This window comes from Bactrocera latifrons, unplaced genomic scaffold (assembly GCF_001853355.1).
Source record: "Bactrocera latifrons isolate USDA-ARS-PBARC rearing strain unplaced genomic scaffold, ASM185335v1 scaffold_59, whole genome shotgun sequence".
Classification (NCBI taxonomy): domain Eukaryota; kingdom Metazoa; phylum Arthropoda; class Insecta; order Diptera; family Tephritidae; genus Bactrocera; species Bactrocera latifrons.
This window is the reverse complement of record NW_017537256.1, coordinates 419,143-441,144: the sequence shown is the minus strand read 5'-3', so window position 1 is coordinate 441,144 and position 22,002 is coordinate 419,143. Positions and strand designations below refer to the sequence as shown.

Here is a 22,002-nt window from a genome sequence, read left to right as displayed (position 1 = left end):
TATCTGTGCGATGTGCGGGAAGTGGTGACGTCTTGTTGAAACCAAATGTCGCTGAAGATCACGAGCAAACGAATTTCAGGCATCAAATAGTCGATTACTATGGCGATCGCCATTGACAGTTAAGCTCTCACCAGCATAATTTTTGAAGAAATATGGATTGATAATTCCACCGACACAATTCACACCAAACCTTTTTTTGTTTCTGGATGTAATGGCAGCTCTTGATTTTCTTCAGGTCGCTCTTCGTTCCAAAAGAGGCATTTTGCTTGTGAAATGGGCCTCGTCGATGAAGAAAATTTGGCTCGAAAACGTCGGATGTTCTTGGAACTTTTCAAGAGCCCATGCCATATCGCTTGGGAAAGTCGAGCGGCTTCAATTCTTGCACAAGCTGTAATTTGTAGCCCATGAAAAGAGTTTGATGTACTCATATCTATATGAGGTTTTATTAGAGACATTTGTAGGAATAATGAGGTCTTCAAAGTGGTAAGAGATTGAATAAGGAGTTTTTTTCGGAATAATGTAGGCTTAAAAATGTAAAACCGACCGCTCAAATAATTTATATATTATATTATATAACTAAGGGCTTAAAATTTGGTTTTTGCAGTATCTGCAACTCAACTGTACTGTTCTACAACACTGGTACTCTTCTCATGTGAAGAAAATCGAGTAGCATATTTTCTCGCCTTCTCATAAGCCAGCTAAAGGCAATTTATTTCGTTATTGTTAACTATTTACATATAATTTGGTTAGAATGAAAAAAAGTGTGATCCCGATTTTTGATTTCGGGATCCCGAAATTTCGGGATTATGAAAAAATAGCTCAAGTAACTAAGTAATAATAAATTATAAAAATTCCTGATCCCGATTTCTGACTTCGGAATTCCGAAATTTCGGGATTATGAAAAAATAGCTCAAGTAACTAAGTAATAATAAATTATAAAAATTCCTGATGCCGATTTCTGACTTCGGGCTTGTGAAAAAATAGCTCAATTATGTTAAATAATATTTATTTTTATTTTATTTTCAGAATTAATACAACTAAAAAATGCCCGGTAAGTGTCATGCACCAGTAACTTTTAACTCATATATGTATTAAATATGTTTAACATTATAATTTTCCATTTTTCATAACAAATGCGTTACTACTGCTTTCAAGCTAATTTAATTGTAATCAAATTCTCAACCTTTAACCTATCGATTTTATTTATCTTCTTTATTATTATTATCTTTTTAAAGGCAAAAATTACTTTTTTCAACGCAATAAGATAAATTTACCAACATATTTTTGCACCATAAATAATTATGCCTGAATTTTCCAGTAACTCAGAGAGATATATTAGCTTATCACGCTTACATATATTACTTACCTTTGCAAATAATTAGCTTACAATATGCAATTGTTGGCATATTCAATTTTCCAGTTGAACTGAAGTGTAATTTAAACGAAAATTAGCGCAAATGAATAGAGTAATAGCTTCATAGATATGCGCATAAACAAATATAAATATAACTGTACGTAAGCTTTGCGCTTAGTTATCGGTTATTATGAAATTAGTTGCATGATTTAATTGAAAAACAAAACAATATTACTCATACGCCACGTGCAACCGCAAAGCACATTTTATTATGGGCAGCCGCAAGCCATGCGTGAGTGTATATATGATAAAGATAAACACAAACGCATATAAATGCATGTGTGTGTGAGACACTATTATGTTGCAAGCTTTCGAATGCGTGATTGTGGTTACCTAGGCTACTACAGACGCACATGGATGCTGTATAGCCGTGCGCTGAGCATATCTATGGGACTGTATGCCTTTGGTGTGCGCGTAAATTACGCTGACGTTTATTATGATAAAGGCATAAATAATTTTTAAATTAAATATCAACGCTTTGTTGCACATTATTTGCGGTTGTTGTTCTTGCTGTTGTTGGCGTTCTTTGCATTGCTGTGCGCGCTGCACAAGGCTGGCGGATATGGCGCGTAAAACATGCGTTCAACGGAAACCGGATGCGGAAATAACGCCATAAATTTAGTTGCAAATGCCGACACTAGAACAAGCTAAAACACAGCACAACAACAAGAACAGCAACTACTGCAAATACGCAAAAGTCAACAACATTTCAAAGCCACGAACACGCACCGCACTGTGAGCGCTTACTCACATACACAAACAGCAGTAAATAGCTAAATGCGTGTGCAGCGTATATAGTCAGCACTGCTGTCAGTTGGCTGGTAGAGTCTTAGCTTGCGTGCGAGCGTATTGACCGTTACATGCTGTTGCGCGCATTCAAAGCGAAAAACCAACAAAAACAGCAGCGAGTATTGGTGACAAAACCGAAGGAATACAAATATATGGAGTGGCTGTTTTTGTTGTTCGGCAGAAAACTTATTTCGAGACATGGTGCCGGTTTGAGAGTCCTTGACCGGATAGGAACCCGGGTATATTCCAGTTCCTTTCACCTCTGTCGTGGGAATGAATATAGGGTGTTTCGGAGGGTACTTTTAGTGTATGAGATCTGCGTGAAAACAAAAGTGGGTTTTTCGCTTTGTCCTTCTTTCTTTAGTTCGCTTTCCTTTGCTATGTCTTCTCAAAATTTATAAAAAGAGCACACTTAGATATTCCTCGTGAAACACCCTTTACTCCTTCATTTCCCTCTGTTCAGGATATATTAAGTTTTCTCCGAAGTTTGAAACATTCAGAATAAGAGAGAGAAGAGACCCTATAAAATATATACATAAATACATGATCAGCGGGACGCGCTGAGTCCATTTAGCCAGGTACGTCTCTCTGTCTGTCTGTATATATGCGAAATAGTCCCTGATTTTTTGAGATATCGACCAAAAATTTTGTATGTGATCTTTTCTCGCTAAGAAGCGTCTCATTTCTGGGAGCCTCTATTACAGCACCACTATAGGTTATAGCTGCCATACAAACTGAACGATCGGAATCGGGTTCTTATATGGAAAACTTTTTCTTTTGATGAGATATCGTTACGAAATTTGGTACAAATTATTGTCTAAGGCTAAGATACAAGATTCGCGGAAAATGTTCAGATCGAATGACTATAGCATATAGCTGCCATACAAACTGAACGATTGGAAACGGGTTCTTGTATGAAAAACTTCTTGATTTGAAGAGTTATCAACAAGAAATTTGGCGTGAAATATTACCTGAAACCATGGTGTAATCTCTGTAAAAATTGTTCAGATCGGGCAACTATAGCATATAGCTACCATACAAACTGCACTATCAAAATGAAATTCTTGTCAGAAATCTTTTGTATATCTGTAGGGTATTATAGCTTCGATGCAACTGAAGTTAACGTTTTTTCTTCATTTTGAGACTAAATTTATAACCATTTGCCTAACCACGCATTTAAAAATAAATAGCCTACAGTTATGTGTGCTTGTGGCTGCGCTGTGTGTGAGTCACGTAGGCCACATAAATATCTGCATATTTTAATTTAACTAAAAATTATGTTGCAACTTTGTTGTCATGCTGTGAACAGTATATATATGTGCAACTGTTTGTAAAGCGCAGGAGATCATATTGTTGTGGCATTAAATAGGAGGCGACACACTCAGCCACATGCTTACATACATATATGTACATGCATGCTTCCTGCATTAGAATGTTCACCGCAATGCCACTTAATTCTATTTAATATTGACGATGGCGCGCACTTTTAATAAGCTAAACGCACACACACCCACGCACACAGTCAGTTGTTGTTCCCATTAAACGCTACAACCAATTTGAGTTGCGGGCTGGCGGCACTATTTTGCATGCTGCTGTTAAATTAGGTATTAAATGGGTAGTTGGGTGTATGAGTGTGTGTGTGTGTGCTTACAATGTGTCCTTGTGTGGGTGGCGGCTATGTGTCTGTCTCTTGTGCTGTCATACAGACAGTTCACTAGGCTTAATTTGACCATATATATGAATTATAACGGTTATTGTGTTTTTAAATTTACCGTTAATTACTCAATTAAAAGAGCAGAACGTGGGAGTGAGCTTTAGAGAGGCTAGACCTTGTGAGAAGCGATAAATTTTTAAGAATTTATGCATGCAATTAACGTTTCAAAGAAATTTACTGCTTTTGACTGTGGATACATTTTGGGTCAATTCAGTTGTTAAGATTTTTTGTTCGGGACTCAATTAGTGTACGAGGCATTTCTTCCCCTTCCTTTCGTTTGTATAATAGACTATATATTAGGTTGGTTAGAAAAAACAAAAACGGTTATTTCTCTTCGCTTGGAACGCTGAATAATATTTTCTTAGACACCTTCGAGAAAGGTTCTCGAACTATGATCTTCTAATTGTAACTGGACGAACGTCCGTACGTTACATTTTCCTCTTTTCGTATTATCATATATGTATATATATAATGTCTTGCTTACGCGGAAGTCGAGTATGCAGCAACGCGCCAGTCGGTCTTCCTTTTCGTTGCCGCACGAAGCTTTTGGTATTAGGTTGGCAAATTCAGTCATAGCGGCATAAAGGCAGCTCTTTTTCGGGTTGTTTCTAAGTTTTGGCGCATGGTAAATATCTGGTCGGTTGTTGATTTTCCTGGCCTGAAGTCAGACTAATAAGGTCCAATAAATTTTTTGACGGTGAGTCCTTTTTTCTTGATGGAAGCATGCCATCCATAATTTAAATATGCGCTTAACATCAGTCTCTAGATCACTGGGGATTCTACATCACATCTTTTCGTAGAATTTTCGATTATTAGTATCTTCCAACTGTGTCCAAAGTACTCGCAAACATATCTCGATTTAAAGATGTTGTAGGAAATGTAATGCTCTACAAAATGTTCTCCTAGTTCCATTGTATTCTGGTCTGATCAATATCTGGAAATGTTGGGAGGTCGTGAGTGGTGGTTGAGAGCAGAAGCTTACTTGCACTTTCTTTTATGCCAGAATATTGGTATCAATGACAGATTGTAATCATTTCGTTCGAGGCTATCTGGTCTATCTGTGTATGGATTGCTATGAAAAGGTCCTGCTCCTGTCCCTGTTTTATCAATTAATCCATCGGTGAGTACATAGATTTTGAGTCGATGAGATAACCCTTGTGGTTCATTCATTTCTACTAAGAAAAAAAGTTGAGTTTAGCTCCCCACGAATCTACCCCATAATAAGATTATATATGCTAACAAACCCGCAGCAATACTGAGCTTTGTTCAATGGTCTCAAGCCTTAAACCGGCTGGTTGTAAACCATTTTATTTATGCCTCGATGCTAGAAGAATAGTCGCGAAGTACGGGTCAAATGCGGGTATAGTTTTATGTACCACTTTACTCAGAGCTCCAGTAAAGCCAGCTGCTCTACGCTAGTTTCCTGAACTTTGAGTGCAACAGATTGAATAAATATTAAGACTCATGAACCGCGTGGACGACATATCATAGTTTTACCTTCAGATTTCACAAGTCTATGATTCTATGATTATATGTAGGCTTTCAAGATGAATATTGTTGGTAGATCTACATACAAAGCGGATATCATTAGGAACTTCAGTTTTCTGGTAGTCAAGAGATTATAGAGTACAATACTTTGATTTGATTTAATGAGAGGAGATATGTATGTCGTCATGATCTTTATATCTTATAAAATCATTCAGCGTGAATTTTGCTTCAATTTAGAGAAGACGTTATTTGTGAAATTCGACGAGTTGGAATAATAACGGTAATTTTACTGCTTCGATAAATTCATTCGTCGCATCTCTACCGAATGAGAAGACTAGAGTCTCATAATCGCTGGTATAGGTTCTTCAACCTTTCTGTAAACTTTTCGAGAAACTCTCCTGGATGGTTAAGGGCACTAAATTAGTGTTCCTCGGGCTGTCTTACATAGTCGATTTCTTTAGGAAAAAGGAGCCAGTTTTGCAGTCTTGAATTGGTCCAAGATTAAATTATCTAAACCCCTTGTCGCATATGTCGCGACTCTTGTTAGTATTCAGTGTCGTTAATAACTGTTTTGATTGTTTTCTTCTGCATTTTCGATGGTCTATGATTCTAATACGATTTATTATGAACTAGTTTCTTTCATAAACAAACTCTGTCTTTTTATGTATGTATGTAGACTCCAATCTATAACCGTTTTTCTTACCGCATATCGCATCACAGTTTTTACTTGTACGAGTGTGACAGAGTATTTACAGATATCAGCATAAAATGTACCGTTAAAAAAGATAATAAAAAATCGAATGGTTGGTTGAAATAACAATGCATAACCACGAGTCCAGAGTAGCTACTTTTAATTTATTTCAGTTAACCTATTTCATTTTGTTATGGTAACTCTATACCCATTTTATTGCACTCTCTTAAAATAAATGATGGAGAGTTTCTCATTCCATTTCTTAAGCATTTTTTAAAAAGGCTAGGCAATTGTGAGCGCAACTAGAGTATTTACATTTTCTCCACACCTTTCGGAAGTCACCAAAAGGCGGTGGCCTTGAAATATTGCTGGAAGCTCGTTTCCTGTTTCTTTCTCACTTTTTTGGCGGCACATTATCTTTGAAGAAACCGTTCACATTACCCGGTGGATCGTAATTGGCGACAACCCAAACCTTTTCACCACTAAAAAACAAAAACATTAAAAACAAATTTAGAAAATTATGCACCACACTTTTAAATACATGCCACACTCACGACGTCGCATATGCCACGCCCACTTGCTTCGTGTCGCGCCATATCAGCTGTGTAAAGTGTCCGGTGTATGGATTGAACACTGACTTGGCGAAATCATATTTGGCAATCTCGTCATACCACATCTTCGCGGGCATATCCGGTGTCACCTGCTGGCCGCTGCTGTAATAGATATTCTCACCGTACTTGCCATTGGGGCTGTGCTCCATCTTCTGCCGTTTCGCCAGGTTCTGTAGGAAGAATGAAAGAAATATTTTAAATTTCATGCCACAGCATTATGGTGCATTGCAGCTAACCTGCGCCCATTTGGCGGCGACCTGCGTGAGGTTTGGATTAATACTGAGCGGTGGTGTGCCGTGCATGGCTCGAAATTTATTGTGCGCCTCCAAGCAAGCTTTCTCAAAATCGGCTTGTGATATTGTAATGGGTTTCGGCGGCGGTTGGTTGGGTGCGCCGCTCACGGAAACCTTTTTAATGATAACGGTACGCTTTACCGTAGCCATAATTTCAACGTACCGCACCGAGTAAAGGCAGTCCTGCGGCGCACACAGCTTGTGTACTCAAAGAACGCCACGTATTCACCAGAATTTTGTTTTATAAAGATTTTTCAACTGAAGAATAAACAATGAAAATCTCTGACAATTCATTTTGATTGAGCACTTTCTTTAGAAGTACTAAAATTTCTAAAAATTACAAGGGTTACACAACATTGGTGGAGTTTGCCAGCAGTAGAGCTTCTATTACCAAGTTAATGCCAGATCATTTTAAAGCAGAACATCTCAGGGGCAGCTATAAATTTTTGTTGTCTTACTCGCCCGTTATTGGCTTGTGGCAATCAATTTGAGCTAATTTAGCTAATTAACTTCTCATTGCTACGCACGCCGCTCACGACTCTGATGCCTCACTAATGCTGCGGCTCACCGCTGGTATGTGGCACTGTGGGTTTTGTTGTTGCTGCAGTGTTGGTGTAGGCAATTTACTCATGAATCTCTTATGCCCACATTCATAAAATCCAACCGGTAAAGAGCACTTCAGCACACTTCTACTGGCACTTAATGCCCGGCCACTTGGCCAAGTGGAATGTTTAGCTCGGGGCGGAAGCTTCCGAGCAGGTGTTAAAATTCTTGCTTTTGTTATTAGGAAAGTAGGAAAGGAAGATGTTTATTTGGTCTGCCTAAATTGGATAGTAGGTGAGGGGGAAGTGCAGAGGTGTGATTTCGAAAGACAAATACTTTGCGGTGGAATTAAGCAATAGGAGGAGGACTAAGGATAGGAGCCCTTTAAATTAAAAAATGAAAACTTTAGGTGATTCTTAAAACTGAAATGCAATTCGAGTCAACCAAGACAATTGTTCGGGTACTCGAAGTCTGCTTGTAAATCGAAACTTCTTTTAAGTTCCTGCCTTAAGGCATTTATTGCTTTATATTATTACAGAGGAGCCAGTGGCAAATGATGGGATCTCTCACCGCAAATCATCCTTTGGTTTGTACAAGATTATACTTGCCAGGAAGCTAAAGAACGTTTAATAATTTTATACGGATCTCTAAGATCATTGAGTCGCCATGCCAAACACTGGCGGCTTTTTTTCTCCTCACATATTTAGAAGAGAGTTGAAGGTGGTTAGAAGTCAATAGAAGAGAGCGGCAGAGAGTTTATTCACGGATGTGTTAAAGCTTTGGGCGAAGATTGGTGGAGGGATATATTGGCAGATTGAGCTTCAGACTTCCTCACTATTAGAGTGTTGTTTCAGGCGAGGTTAGTGCAGCCTCCTGCGGAGAAATCTCTGTTCATATTGACAGCAGGGCGGCCATACTAGGCTTGCGTTAACTATTCGTGTATTGAGAAGTTATTAAGGAATGTCTAACCACGTTATCAATGGCAAGCAGAAACTTTTTGATCAAACTACTATGGGTGCCATTCGACAAGGGAATCACTGGTAACTGCAAGCAGCCAAGATGGCCAGGAATACCATAGCTTCCCCTCCTTTAATAGTCTTTGACTGGATAGCTGAACTTCGGGGAGCTTGGTCAGCGCTGGGCTATGGTTAATGCGTTGTCGGAAGAACATTTTCACCCAATATGGATCGTAAGAAATCTAGCGGGCTGTTTTTGTTGTTGTTGTGGCAGATTTCTGCCGAGATGAGAGTCCTTGGTCGAATAAAAATCCGGGTTCTTTGCGATTATGTAGATCCGACTGTCGTGGAAATGAGACAGATCTGATATCTCACCGAGCTGGAGGGAATACAAATTAAGTGCTGGAGCAAATTTGTAGGCGCTGTGCTGACTTGTGCTTGAAGAAATATCAAATACAAGATTTCTGTTTTTATGCCTACACAAATGACTGCATGTATCAGTCCAAGCGCGATCTCTGGAACAGTCATCGAACCTAACCTAACTAACCATGTCTTCGACTGGATTTGGTGACAATTTCAATCCGACTAGCGCCGAACTGACCGAGCATTTCTGAGCTGCTTTCTAGGCATAACTTCTTAAAGTACCCTTTGAAAAGAGCTCAGCTCAGCTTCTCTCTAAAATAAAGAATTTAAAAATATTTCCTTTAAGCGTATTAAAAACTTTAAGCTCTTTTATGCAGAATCTTCTCAGGCTATTAAACCAATTAAAGTGCATTTTTACTGCCCTCACACGCCCTCCAACCGTTAACTTTTGCGATCTTCCAACTTCAATTAAAACTATAATTACAATTATACATGCAGACAGGCATGTACTCGTATATATACATATGTATGTTTGTATGTATTTATGCAAAGACAAAATGCCCATCAAAGTGCCAAGTTCACTCGAAAACCCCAATTCAATCTTATTTGCATATATTATTTACTCGAGGCCATGCCACTCGTGTGCGCCGTGTACACAACAGACCAACGGACATACTCGTGTTCGGGTGAAGGTGTCGCTGCATGTGTGCGAGTATAAACGCTTGTGGCGACAAGCATGTCGGATCTCAACACACAAAGATTTCAGTTCTTTTTTCTGTTTTGGTTGTGTCTCTGAAACATTTCCGACTCGCTTTGCAAATAGTCTAAGCAAGTTTTCTTATGCAAGTGTATGGGTTCATTCGAGCAGTGAGTTAGAAAGTTGGAAAGCATGCATAGCCAGTAGGAACACTAATAAGGGGAAATTATGTTGTAATAATAGTGGTCGTGGTTGATACTGGTCCTGAGGTACTGTCGGAAGTGAGAAATAAATCTTAAAAATTTTCGATTTTTGTGGTAGGTGGTATTGGATACTACCGATTTGTATACAAACAGATCTTCGCAGTATAAACTCTTAGCTAGTTCGGCGGACAATCAAACGTTCTACTTACTTTGGTTCTTATCTTTCTTTGGAAACTTTTCGCAACATGTTTTTTACAATGTTTCGCACGCCAGCAGATTTTAAATATGTTTTTGCTAATATAAAAATTCAGCGTGATCTTCGTAGTCGGAAACCCCGAAATCCGAACTTTAAAAGTAATGGTAAAATTTGATGTTCCGACCTTTAAAAGAAGGTAGAAGAATTGTTTGAGAGACGCTTAAAGCACAAAAATATGGATCGAAAGATTCATTAAGAAAGTCTCCGAGAGATCTCCACTTGCTCTACACAAATGCCGCCATTTCGGTTAGATGAAAAGCTACTTTTTAGTATCGGTTTCAAAACGTTCGACGAATATGAAGCTGGTTAAGTTGGGGATCACAAGTTTTGATAAGTTATAGTCTTTAGACCAAATTTAGCCACTCATTATCCCTGTTCTTCTATATGGTACAGAGACACGGACGATGGTAACACCTGATGAGTCGTCGATGACATTGGCATAGTTAAGCTCCGTTAGAAATACCAGGTGGAGAGGGACTCGGCTACGTTTGTAATCTCCATTTGGTGTCAAACAGGCAAAAAAAAAAAAAAAAGAACGACGGGCGCGTTGTTGTAAACTCGGTATAACCGGTTCCAGGACTACTTTAGATAGATTATTCTTCCTGCCAGCCATCGGCTGCAAAATTTTACCGCGTTAGTGAATTCTCCACAAGGATCTTCGAAGCACAGCTCAGTAAGCAGTGATTTGATGGATAAAGTAGAGCACATACCTTTCTTCTTTAGTTGGAAGGGAAGGTTTCAAGTGATACTATAAAACTGTGGATGGCGGATGGACATGTGACTCGCCACGGGAACTTACAACGTCTATATTAACGGATCAGACTCTTGGTCAATGGATTGAGAGTTCGAACCTATTGCATAGAGCTTGATCTCAAGCGACGCTTCAAGCTATCGAAATACTGCAGTTTGTTCCAGGCAGTATCTTCTTTGAGGTCAGAAAAAAAGCTGAGATAGATAGACGGAAATTAAGGCAAAAGCCAAGAATCGCATTATTTCGGACAATGTCGTAACGCACATATACTGGGTTCCAGTCCACAAAGATGTGCCAGAAAATGAAATAGCTGATGAGATTGCCAACAAAGCCATCCGTTTGGTAAACGAACCAATAAAGGAATGGATCTCGGAAGTCGCTAAAAACTAAATTCAATGAAATTTCTGAAGAAACGACAAATTGATCAGGGTAACATGGAATACCTTAAAGACATGCAGGATCGCCAAGATCTTGTGCAAGAGTCGCCGAAGAAAAAGAAGCATGCTTTTACTCACATCCTCTCGAAAGGAAGGGAAAGTCAAGATGACTGTTGGCCTAGTAACAGATCACAACCTACTGGCATCACGTGTGAGCCGGATGAGTATATAGTAAGTCCATCTTCATGTATCGGAGAAAGTGTAGGACAATAGTCATGAGATAGGCACTGGAACACCTATTGTGTTTCTCTGCAGTACTATCTAGAACTCGTCTTAGTTATCTAGGTGCTTGGCGGTTCAAGGAGATATTCCAAACAGGAACTTGATTTTGTTCTGTCAGTTTATATGGCAGCTATATGCTTTATTGAACTGATCTGAAAAAAAAAAATTTAGACTTTGTACTAAATAGTTGTTATACTATTAGCATTAATTTGGATAGTATTTCATGCCAAATTTCGGAAAGATATCTTGTCTCATGATAAAAAAAAATCAATATCAAGATGGTCTTAAATGTTGATGTTCTTTAAGACGAATACTTCAACTCAAATTAAACTGAATCTCCATATCGAATTATTAGGGAGCAGTAGTAGTAGTAGGGAACTTCAACTAACCTAACCTGATTTACTTTAGAAGTACTTCGCAGTAAATGGAGCTTAAGGACTTGGCGTCCGGGCAGGCACAAATGGTAACTCGATGAGTTCGGAGGCTCCCCTTAGCGTTAGTCGCATGCTATAAGTTCGAGTTTCAAATGATTATGAAAATATTTCTTGCGTGGTCCCGTTAATTTGCTTAAGCCGTGTATACATGCGTACACATGTATTTGTGTAACGGAAATTTTACAACTATTTTTATTGCCCACAAGTTTAAATTACTTTGGCAAAACAATCAGAGCTGACAGCGGCGATGAAGCCGCAGGCGAACACGCAGAGACCGGGGTTCGATGGCAACGCTGGCGCAGGCGCAGGCACAGGCGCAAATGCAATAAGCGCAAGTAAGCGTAGCAGCAACAAAAGCAAACATACTCAGGGATATATATATGGGCATATGATTGCTGATACGTTTGTGTGTATTGCAGTAAGTTTGTCGGGTATTCCGGTAGCGCAATTAAACCCCAGAAAGTAATCCCAAAATGGCAATAAATATTTGCTGCACAAACGACTGGACGGGGCGCAGGCAACTCGTTGAGTGGACCAACGCACGAAAAAGATGAACGAACGGTGCGCGGGCGTTACAGACACTGGGCGGCTGTGAGGGTTGCGTTGGGATGCTGCAACGGGCCAAACGCCTAATCTGCTTGCCACCGAACGCTTGTTTATTAGCACGCGCATGTGTGCGTTTGAGTGTGTGTGTGTGTTTTTAACTTGTGCGCAAATTGCTATTAACATAGTTTATTTGGTCATAAAATGGGCATCGACATGGCCATTGCCAGTTGAAAAGTGCACGCCGGCAGCGGGATGTGAAGCGGCAGTCATTTGGCCTGGCAGGCGAAAGGGTGCAAGTGTTGTGGGTGGCAACCAGCGTTGATGTTATTGCTATTTTTGATGAAAATGCTGATTTGATGGCCACGACAATGCTACCACTGACACACACACAGACACTCTGCCGAAGGAACTTCTAATTTTTATTGCAAATTGTTATCAGTCGACACATACAAATGTCTGTACGCAGACAAATACAAGTACAACCACAAATACAAACACTTATACACACATATATAAACGTACAAACATCCACAGATACACGAAAGTTTGTATGTTTTGTTGTCACATATTCGTGCGCCTAATGTTGATATCAAATTGCCAGCAGCCAATAAGTGTCAGCTACAAAAACAACAAATAAAGAACATGAGCACAAACCATTTTGTCATGAAATTCAAAGCAACAACATCGTCATCATCATCAGTGGCATCACCACCAGGCTAATTATACATCCATCAGTTGTGTTGTGCTTGGGGAGCCATTTGCATTTTAATTGCCACACCAACGTTAATTGTGAGTGGTTCGATAAGAGGCGCACGCAACTAATGTAGCTAGATAGACTTATCGAAATTCGTATTGGATTTCGGTACACCTAGACATATAACGGGTTTTCCAATAGGAATAATATGATTTCTGAGCGTCGTTTCGGTCATCGAAATAATGAAAATATTGCCCTCGTTCCGGCAAGTGTTGCTGAAGGTCACATTTTGTCGTTTCCAAGTCGGTCTCAAGAAGTCTTACTATCAAAAACCGCAAGCTGGTGGTTTTTGAGAAAGGATTTCGGCTTGCATCCATATAAAATTGTTCGCACTCAAGGACTGAAGCCATTGTACCAGCGTAAACGTCGTGAATTTGTTGATTTTGCTTTGGAACAACAAGAAAATGATTTTTTTAGTAAAGCAATCTTCTCAGATGACGCTCATTTTCAGTAGAGTGGCGCAGTAAATAAACAAAACTCTCGATTCTCGTGCGAAAAAAATCCACAAAATACTCATGGAAAACCATTACATGCACCTAAATTGACAGTTCTTGGTCTGGTGGAATCATCGTTCCGTATTTTTTTCACAATGAAGCTGTTGATGCCGTTAATGTCAATAGAGATCGGTATAGTTCCGTTCCCACGACAGTTGACACTACGTGACCCGAACGGTTCTGGATTTTTTATCTGGTCAAGGACTGTCAATTCGTCAGAATTCTATGGCTATAGCAACAACATCGGTATAGTTCGACCATAACCAACTTTTCTTGACCGCAGTTGGAAGTTGTTGATCTTCACAACATCTGATTCTAAGAGTACGGGGAGCTACGTGCCACACAACACCTACAACGAATTATTGCGAGAAAGGTTTGGAGCCTCGATTATTTTCAGAAATGGCATAATGGAATATAGAATGTCACCTAGAAGTTGTGATTTGACACTGTTAGACTACTTATTGTGGAGTTATTTGAAGTCATTGATCTTTTGTAATAAACAAAACTCTCTTCAATATTTAGAAGTCAATTTTGAAGAGCTATTCATGACATACGACAAGATTTAGCGGAAAAAGTTCACGAAATTCCATTTTATCGAATTTGTTCCTGCAAAAGAAGTCGTGGAAGTAATTTGAACGATGCTATATTCAAAACTTTATTGTATCGATTGTACTTCACATTAGATGAAAAGCATTTGAGTTTCCCAAAAAATTTGTTTTTTCAAAAGAAATTTTATCACTCTTTTTGGAACACCCTGTATGTAAAAATGCCTACCTCCTCATACACGCGCATATATTATTTGAGCATAAAATGACTTCATTAACATAGACAGCGCAAATTATTTCGGAAATATTCAGCAGGGTCCATGTATATTTGAGTGCTGTTAATTTCAACATAACAAGCCGCAAACTGCGAAACAGTTTTAGAAAAATCAATATTTTCGATATACTATGGATGTGCTAGAACCAGGTGTCCAACGAAAAAATGTGTAATTGCTACTAAATCACTTAGTTTTAAACGAAATATTCACAACTCACCGATATAAAGGCAGCAGCTTTAGCAGTATTATAAGAGAACCATGTTATGATAGGTTCGGTATGTAGGCTAATGTTGACGATACCACGAACAATCCCCCCTGAAGTGCTGCTTTTTACAAAATATGTTCTGAATATTATCCAGTCAATAGTCCTTGATCCTAGTACACAACGTTAAATAAGAGCAGAATGGAGCGATGCTAGAAAGATTACGGAAGTCTCTAGAGGCACTCTGCAAGGTTAAAAGATCAGAGCCGAATGCTGGACTGCTTGGGACATTGGTGATGGATAAACTGTTTAGAAACTTTTGGTAAATGCCAGAGCGTCTAAGACAGTAGCTTATGCAAACGACATTGCCATCTTAATAACGGGATTAGACTGCTAGTATTTCAGTAGTATATTAAACACTACTTTCAATATAAAAGGGAGGGCTCTCATCCAAGGTTGCTGTGTTCCTTACTTTGGGGGTCTATGTTTCCGATGACGGTCTCAAACCAAGTGCAAAACTCTGGAGAAGGATGATTCGCTTTCTGACTTTTGTTTGTTTTCAAACCCAGATAATACTTAATTAAGACCGGAAGTATTGAGCTGCTTTAGCCATATGCAAATGAATCGCTTCTGGCCACTTCCAAGTGAATGCTGCTCAGAGAACTTTCCTCATTTGCGTGATCTTCCAGAATCGGGCATATTAAGAAAATATTGGGTTTAGTTCGGAAAATACATATCTGCTTGTGATTCCAAGAAAATTGGAGTTTTCTCCATTTAGCATCCCTTCGATAAATGGAACATAACTCTCTCAAGGACCAAAATACCTTGTAATAGTATTCGGCAGTAAACTGCTGTGGAAGCGCATTGTAGCAAAGGCTTTATATCGTCTAGATAGGTGATCGGCACAACTTAGGGGCTTTCTTAGTATGGTGGACAGGCGTATGGAAATCCACTTATCTCAAGCTAATGGGAAGGTGTCACACGCTGGCATTCTGAAGGATGTCTTCATCGCTAAGGACTAAAACTGGACTATTTATGGCTCACGAGTATCCCATATTAACCTCAACTAACTACACAAAATCGTTCTGGGCGATTACTTTCTTTTGACGGTCAGATTGTTGACAGTACAGAACCTAATTGACAGTTTGGTCGTAGAGGAGCTGTTCGGTAACAATGATACCCTCCCTATCACATCAAACATATAACAAAACCCCAATCACCGTGATGCCTGGCAGGACCACCGTTTAAACCGACTCATCTCGATTCGACCACGTTTGCTTTCGCTTGTAAGGAACCTTTTCTTTGTGTCGTGTAATAACCTTCTTCAGAAATTTATCGATTTTATTACGATTCGCACTCAATGGGTTGCCCTTAGCGATCCAAAAATGTCGATGGGGACCGCTCTTTAGACACGCTCCAGCTGCTTAGCTAGTTTGGTTTTTCGAGCGTCCTTCAACGGACGACGGTCCCATAAAACATTATTACCTTAACTGTGGTTTCACAGAGCCAGAGCACCACCTTTGGTGAATAGCGCCCAAAGACAGAACTCCTTTTTGTATCCACTTTATTTAAGTGGTTCTAAACTGTCTTTTGCCCTATGATATATTCGACCAGTGTCTTTCCAGAGTACAACAATTTTTTGTAGAATATTTTAATTTTTATAATATTTTTAATAAATAATGTGCGAATAATAAATATTCAAACATTTTACAGTATTTTAAAATGATCGAAGAAACTAAAACACTTTCAGCTTATTGCCGGCAAAACATTATTTGAAAATTCACCATCATAATTTCCTGGTGGGTCATAGTTGGCGACAACATATATACGATCACCGCTATAAAAATAATTGGATAATAATTCGTTAGTGTTCATGTGTAACAGTGACAGCGCTCTTACCTTCTCGTCATCGCCACGCCCAGACGTTTGCTGCCCTTCCATACCACTTGTGTAAAATGTCCTGTTTTTAGGTCGAAAGCACTGCCGGATCCAAATTTATAATCACGTACCTCAGCGTACCAACTGCTCACCGCATCACCACCGCGTAAATTGGGACGGCCCATTGTCATGTAGATATTTTCGCCATAACGGTTATTTGTACGATGTTGTAAAATATTGCGACGAGCCAAAGTCTTAGAAGAAATCGAAGATCAATGAAAATCAAAAATTTTTTCAAAGATAAAACACTTTCATTTCAAACGAGGATTGTATATGAATCTAATTTTGGCAGCTGATTTGACAGCCATCCCGTTTGGAAATTTTATATCTTATATCAGAAAACACTTTGCACTCTGACACTACTTACTTCCGCCCACTCCTTGGCATAAATGCAAAGTCCTCGATCTAGTGATAATGGTGGACTGCCATGCTTGACACGAAATTGGTTGTGCGCTTGCAGACAATCTCTCTCAAATTCGTTGAAGTTCATTGTTCACAGCTGGTGTATGATTACTATAAATTGTTAAAATTTTTTTAGTTTTATAGTTATCAAATCACTGTCATTAGATAGGATAGATAAAAAAGTTTCGATAAATATAGCATAAGTCTATGTGACATGCTTTTCAATGCCGACTAGTCGGTTGACCTTGATAATTATGAAAATATGTTGGATAGTGAATTAAGGTATATGAAAAAAGTGAACATTATGTGTATGTAACTACCAACAGCATTTTTAAGTCCACCACTGCGAAGTTGTTACCAAATTATTTTAATTGAATAGCCTAACTTTAATTTTTTTTTCGAAAGTATCGAACCCTCTCGTTGCGGTTATGATCGTGACTCACTGCATACAAGCAAGTTAAGTAGGTGCAGTTAATATAATGATTGTTTTTAAATTTAAAAAATTATGGTAGAATGCTCGACATTAGTCGAATCAATTAAGAAGTTAATTGACTCAATTAATGAAAATATCTATTTTTGAAAAGATTAAAAAAGAAGAAAATAAAATCAAATATATGCAATGCTCATACAACTCAATTAGTCGAAGCAATTAAGATTTTAATTGACTCAATTAAAAAAAGTAATAATTTTATAAAGTAAAAAAGAAAAAGAAAATAAAACAAACAAATATATTTAAATTTTTAATTTTCGCACAACTCAATTAGTCGAAGTTACTAGGATGTTAATGTCAAATAATAAAATTAATGCTTAAAATTTTAAAGAGAAAAAAATTGAAATAAAAAGACCAAATTTATATAGTTGCCTCACAACTCAATTAATCGAAGCATTTAAGCTATTAATTGAGTCAATTAAAAAAAATTAAATTTATTAGCAATTAAAATATATAAAAAGGAAAATATGAACATAAAGTCTAATATATGTATACAATGATCACACAACTCAGTTAAAAAAAGTAATTAAGCTGTTAATTGACTCAATTAAAAAAATTAATAACTTTAAAATTAAAAAAAAAAAATTAAATAGGCATATATATATTTATTTTACACACAGCTCAATTAAGCGAAGCATTTAAACTGTTAATTGACTTAATTAATAAAAAATAATCAGTTTTGAAGATTGAAAAGAAACAACTAAATATTTATAATTGCCACACATCGCATTTAGTCGAAGTAATTAAGCTGTTAATTGACTTACCTAATTATTAAAGTCAATTACGTTAAGAGTTTAAAAAACATAATTCAAATAAAAACATGAAATGTATATAAATTTATTTCACAACTCAATGAGCCAAAACAATTAAAATGGTAATTGTCTCAATTAAATAATTTAATTAATTACTTAAATTTTAAAAAACAAAAAAATTAACACAAAATCTAACTATTACAATTAAACTATTAATTAATTCAATTAATAAAATTAATTACTTTAAAATTTGAAAAAGAAAAAACAGGTAATAAAACAAACAAATATATTTAATTTTCACACAACTCAGTTAGTCGAAGTAAGAAATGTAGATGTTAATTGACTCAATTAATAAAATTTATAACTTCAAAAGTTAAAAAACATAATGCAAATAAAAATACAAAATATATAGAATTTTTTCGCACTCAATTATCCGAAACAATTAAGATGTTGATTGACTCAATTAATACAACTACCTATTGAAAACAAAATTAAAAAGGAAAAGTTAAAATTGCAAAAAATATATTCATATATGTATGTATATATACCTATGTGTATATAAAAACTAATATATATTAAGCCCGTCAAATATATTATATATCTTCTTTGTTTGGTTTGCACATGTAATGAGGCATTAATGTATGGTAGATAACCAACTTGAAAAGTATTTACTGAATTAATCATAACTTTTATTACCTGCTACGTGTTTATATCGTTTATTTATTTACATATGTTGATAAGAACTTGTAATTATCTTTGTTTAGATATTTACTTTTGTGTATAAATGACGGCTCATTATTCTCATTCACTAAAAGCGACAGCGAGGTTATAAATCAGATTAAAAACCTTGAAATTCGATTTCATAATATCCTTGCATGAATCACAAGATAGTAAATGAAATTTGGGTAATTCATTGTATGATTAATTTACCATGTTTGAATTAGAAACTAAGGAATTATAAATAATCGACGTGTTTTTACGGCAAGCACAATATTTTGGACAAATTATACTTGAATTTAATGAAAGGCAACACTTTTAAGGTAAATTTGTGTTATTCGCTTTCAGAATGTAATCTAAAGAGATCATATAGTAAGAAGTAATATCATAGAATCACGATCACTATTTTTTTGAAATTGGGTTACTAGGGTTTCATATTACTTGAGGATTTCTATTTCTTTAAAAATATTTCGAAGCGACATCACTTTAGGACTAATTATCTGGCTTAACTTGAAAGAAGTTAAATTTCGGAAAAATATAGTCGAGGTTCTCGCTTTAGAGCGATGTGAGTAGAGACATTATGTGCAACGCGACTTGGAAACCTCTATAAAATTCGGATCTATCGGATGTCATTTCGACTTCTTATGCTGGCTAGTTCATGAGGTTATGTTAGGATCATATGGCGAATCCCAAGAGAGGTGCATGCTTGGACTGACTATGATCAGTGCTTTGTGCAAGCAGAAAAGGAACTCTATTAATTAGATCTTAAGTTTTGAAAAAGCGATACAAAAAATCTGCTTAAGCATAGATCTCTCCTTCGTCTGCTTCCCATCAGCTTCTGCAGCTTCTGGCTATCGGTATAATTTATAATCTCGCCATCTTATGGCAGATCAGATATGTACACTTCCGTAAAGTTAATTGGCTAATATTTAGCTTAATCCATGTAATTCTCCATTGTAATTCAGCTGCAAATCGCTGAAAATATTCTGTCGCACAATAATATAGTTTTTCTCAAATTATACTCATTATGTGAGAGCAAATGTAAATACGTACCTCAAATTGTATTATAAAATAAATGACCTTTGACCCGACTCGACCAAGCACTTAATTAAGTGTGCAGAATTTGTTCACCGTCCGTCTCGTCGCTTTCACATCACAACACACTCAATTATGATTCGTGATTCACTCAATTAATTTCGAAGACTTGATTCTTGATTTTTGTGCGATGCGTGTGAACTATTCGCAAGCCTATTATAAACTGGAGCGTTGAAGCATACACAGATTAATGTTATTACTATTCCTACCTCTGCATTTTTGGCGCTTTGTTTTGGCACACCCACCGGAGTATGCTGCCACAGCTGAAAAGCGCGACACTGATAAGAAGGTATCACTTAAAGTAATATAAATCAGTCAAAGTATAGTAAATATACATTTCTATGTGTAATCACAGTAAGTTCAATGTATTTTCATATTATCGAAAGGCCGAGACTGAATTTAATTTGCTTGGGCGCGGCATTATGACGAATTTCCATACACTGAGTCAGTTAAGCGGAAAATAAGAAAAATTTCATGCCGACACACAAATCAAAAGTAAAATAGTAAAATAATAAAATATGTAGTACACGCAGTCAGGCACGAATGTCAGTTGTTCTACGGTCGAATCATCTACGTCAAATCAAAAGACTGGTTTATAGTCTACTTATAAAGAAATTAATGTACTTTGCGTACCAGGAATTTACATTTTCGATACACTGAATGAAACCGCGGAGGCATACTGTAGGGTGACCCATTCCGAGGCTCCCCACTTTTTAAAGAACAAAAACAGAAACTTCAATATTGATAGAGAATGTTTATTATCAATCGAAAGGTCATTATTTGGCATTTAATTTTTAAAGATTATCTCTTTCAAATGTTGGTTGCGGCTACGTCTAAGTTACTCCATCCGTTGAGTCCAATTTTCGATGACTCCTCTATCATTTCGACTGGTAACTGGCGTTGACCCGCGTGATATTTTGCTCCAAGTCTCCACAGCAAAAAGTCTAACGGTGTGATACCACACGGTTTTGGTGGCCAATCGAACGGCCCAAAATGTGAAATTATTTGCTTACCAAAGTGTTCTCTCACTAAATGAATTGATTGATGCGATGTGTGGGATGTGGCGCCCTCTTTTTGAAACTAAATGTCGCCTAGATTACCAACTTCAACGTCAGATATCAAGTTGGTTATCATGGTGTGGTAACGGTCGCTAGTGACGGCTACGTTCTCACCGGCATAATATTTGAAGAAATATGAATCGTTTATTCCACCGCTCACAAACCAATACAAACCGATGTTTTTTCTGCTTAAAATGGCAGCTCTTGAATTCCTTCAGATTTCTCTTACGGCAATTTTGCTTGTTTACATACCCATTGATTGAGGAATGGACCTCATCGTTGAACAAAATTTGGCTCGAAAACGTCAGATCGCCTTCATATTTTTTAAGGGCTCATAGAGCAAAGTTATGTCGCTTGATAAGATCGAGCGGCTTCAGTTCAGTTGAGATTTCGACGAAAACTGCGCCAAGTCATTCCATACGTCTGTCCGAATCGCTGCCAACGGCACCGGATCAACTTTTCACTGCCTTCGTGTACACTCTCAGCTACGGCTTTATATTTTCTTCACTGAATGCTATTTCTCAAAGTTGGTGATGGTGGCCATAAGTTGAGCGATTTGTAAGACGTCGTTCAGGTGTAAGCCTTCAAATGATGAATTACCAAACAATACTGACATGACTCACGCGAGATTTTGAAAGGCTATTGAAAAAAAGTACTTCTTCTTGGATCACCCGTTATTATAAGGTTTTACTCTAGAATTTTTCGTGTGTCTAGTCTGGAATATTTTGAACCAAGTGTTCACGACTTTTTCTTCCTAACTTCGATTAATGGTTTCTGAAAGGAATTATCTGTGTATTTTATGGCTGTGTGATGATTCATGCCCCTCACTTTTTCTGAATATTACCTGGTTTTGTACTCGAGCTAGAAGTCAA

At 37.4% G+C, this 22,002-nt stretch overlaps 1 protein-coding gene across 1 annotated transcript; it reads right to left on the bottom strand.

The window, feature by feature from the left end:
• Positions 1 to 6,239: 6,239 nt before the first annotated feature.
• Positions 6,240 to 20,229, bottom strand: LOC108974746 (repressed by EFG1 protein 1-like). The gene is made up of 7 exons (XM_018942773.1): positions 20,031 to 20,229; positions 16,984 to 17,129; positions 16,578 to 16,810; positions 16,430 to 16,515; positions 6,944 to 7,209; positions 6,651 to 6,877; positions 6,240 to 6,578 (listed from the first exon to the last, which is right to left on the bottom strand). Exons 2-7 carry the CDS (start codon positions 17,104 to 17,106, stop codon positions 6,491 to 6,493), a joined length of 1,023 nt encoding a protein of 340 aa, XP_018798318.1. The 5' UTR covers positions 17,107 to 17,129; positions 20,031 to 20,229; the 3' UTR covers positions 6,240 to 6,490.
• Between the last annotated feature and the right edge of the window lie 1,773 nt (positions 20,230 to 22,002).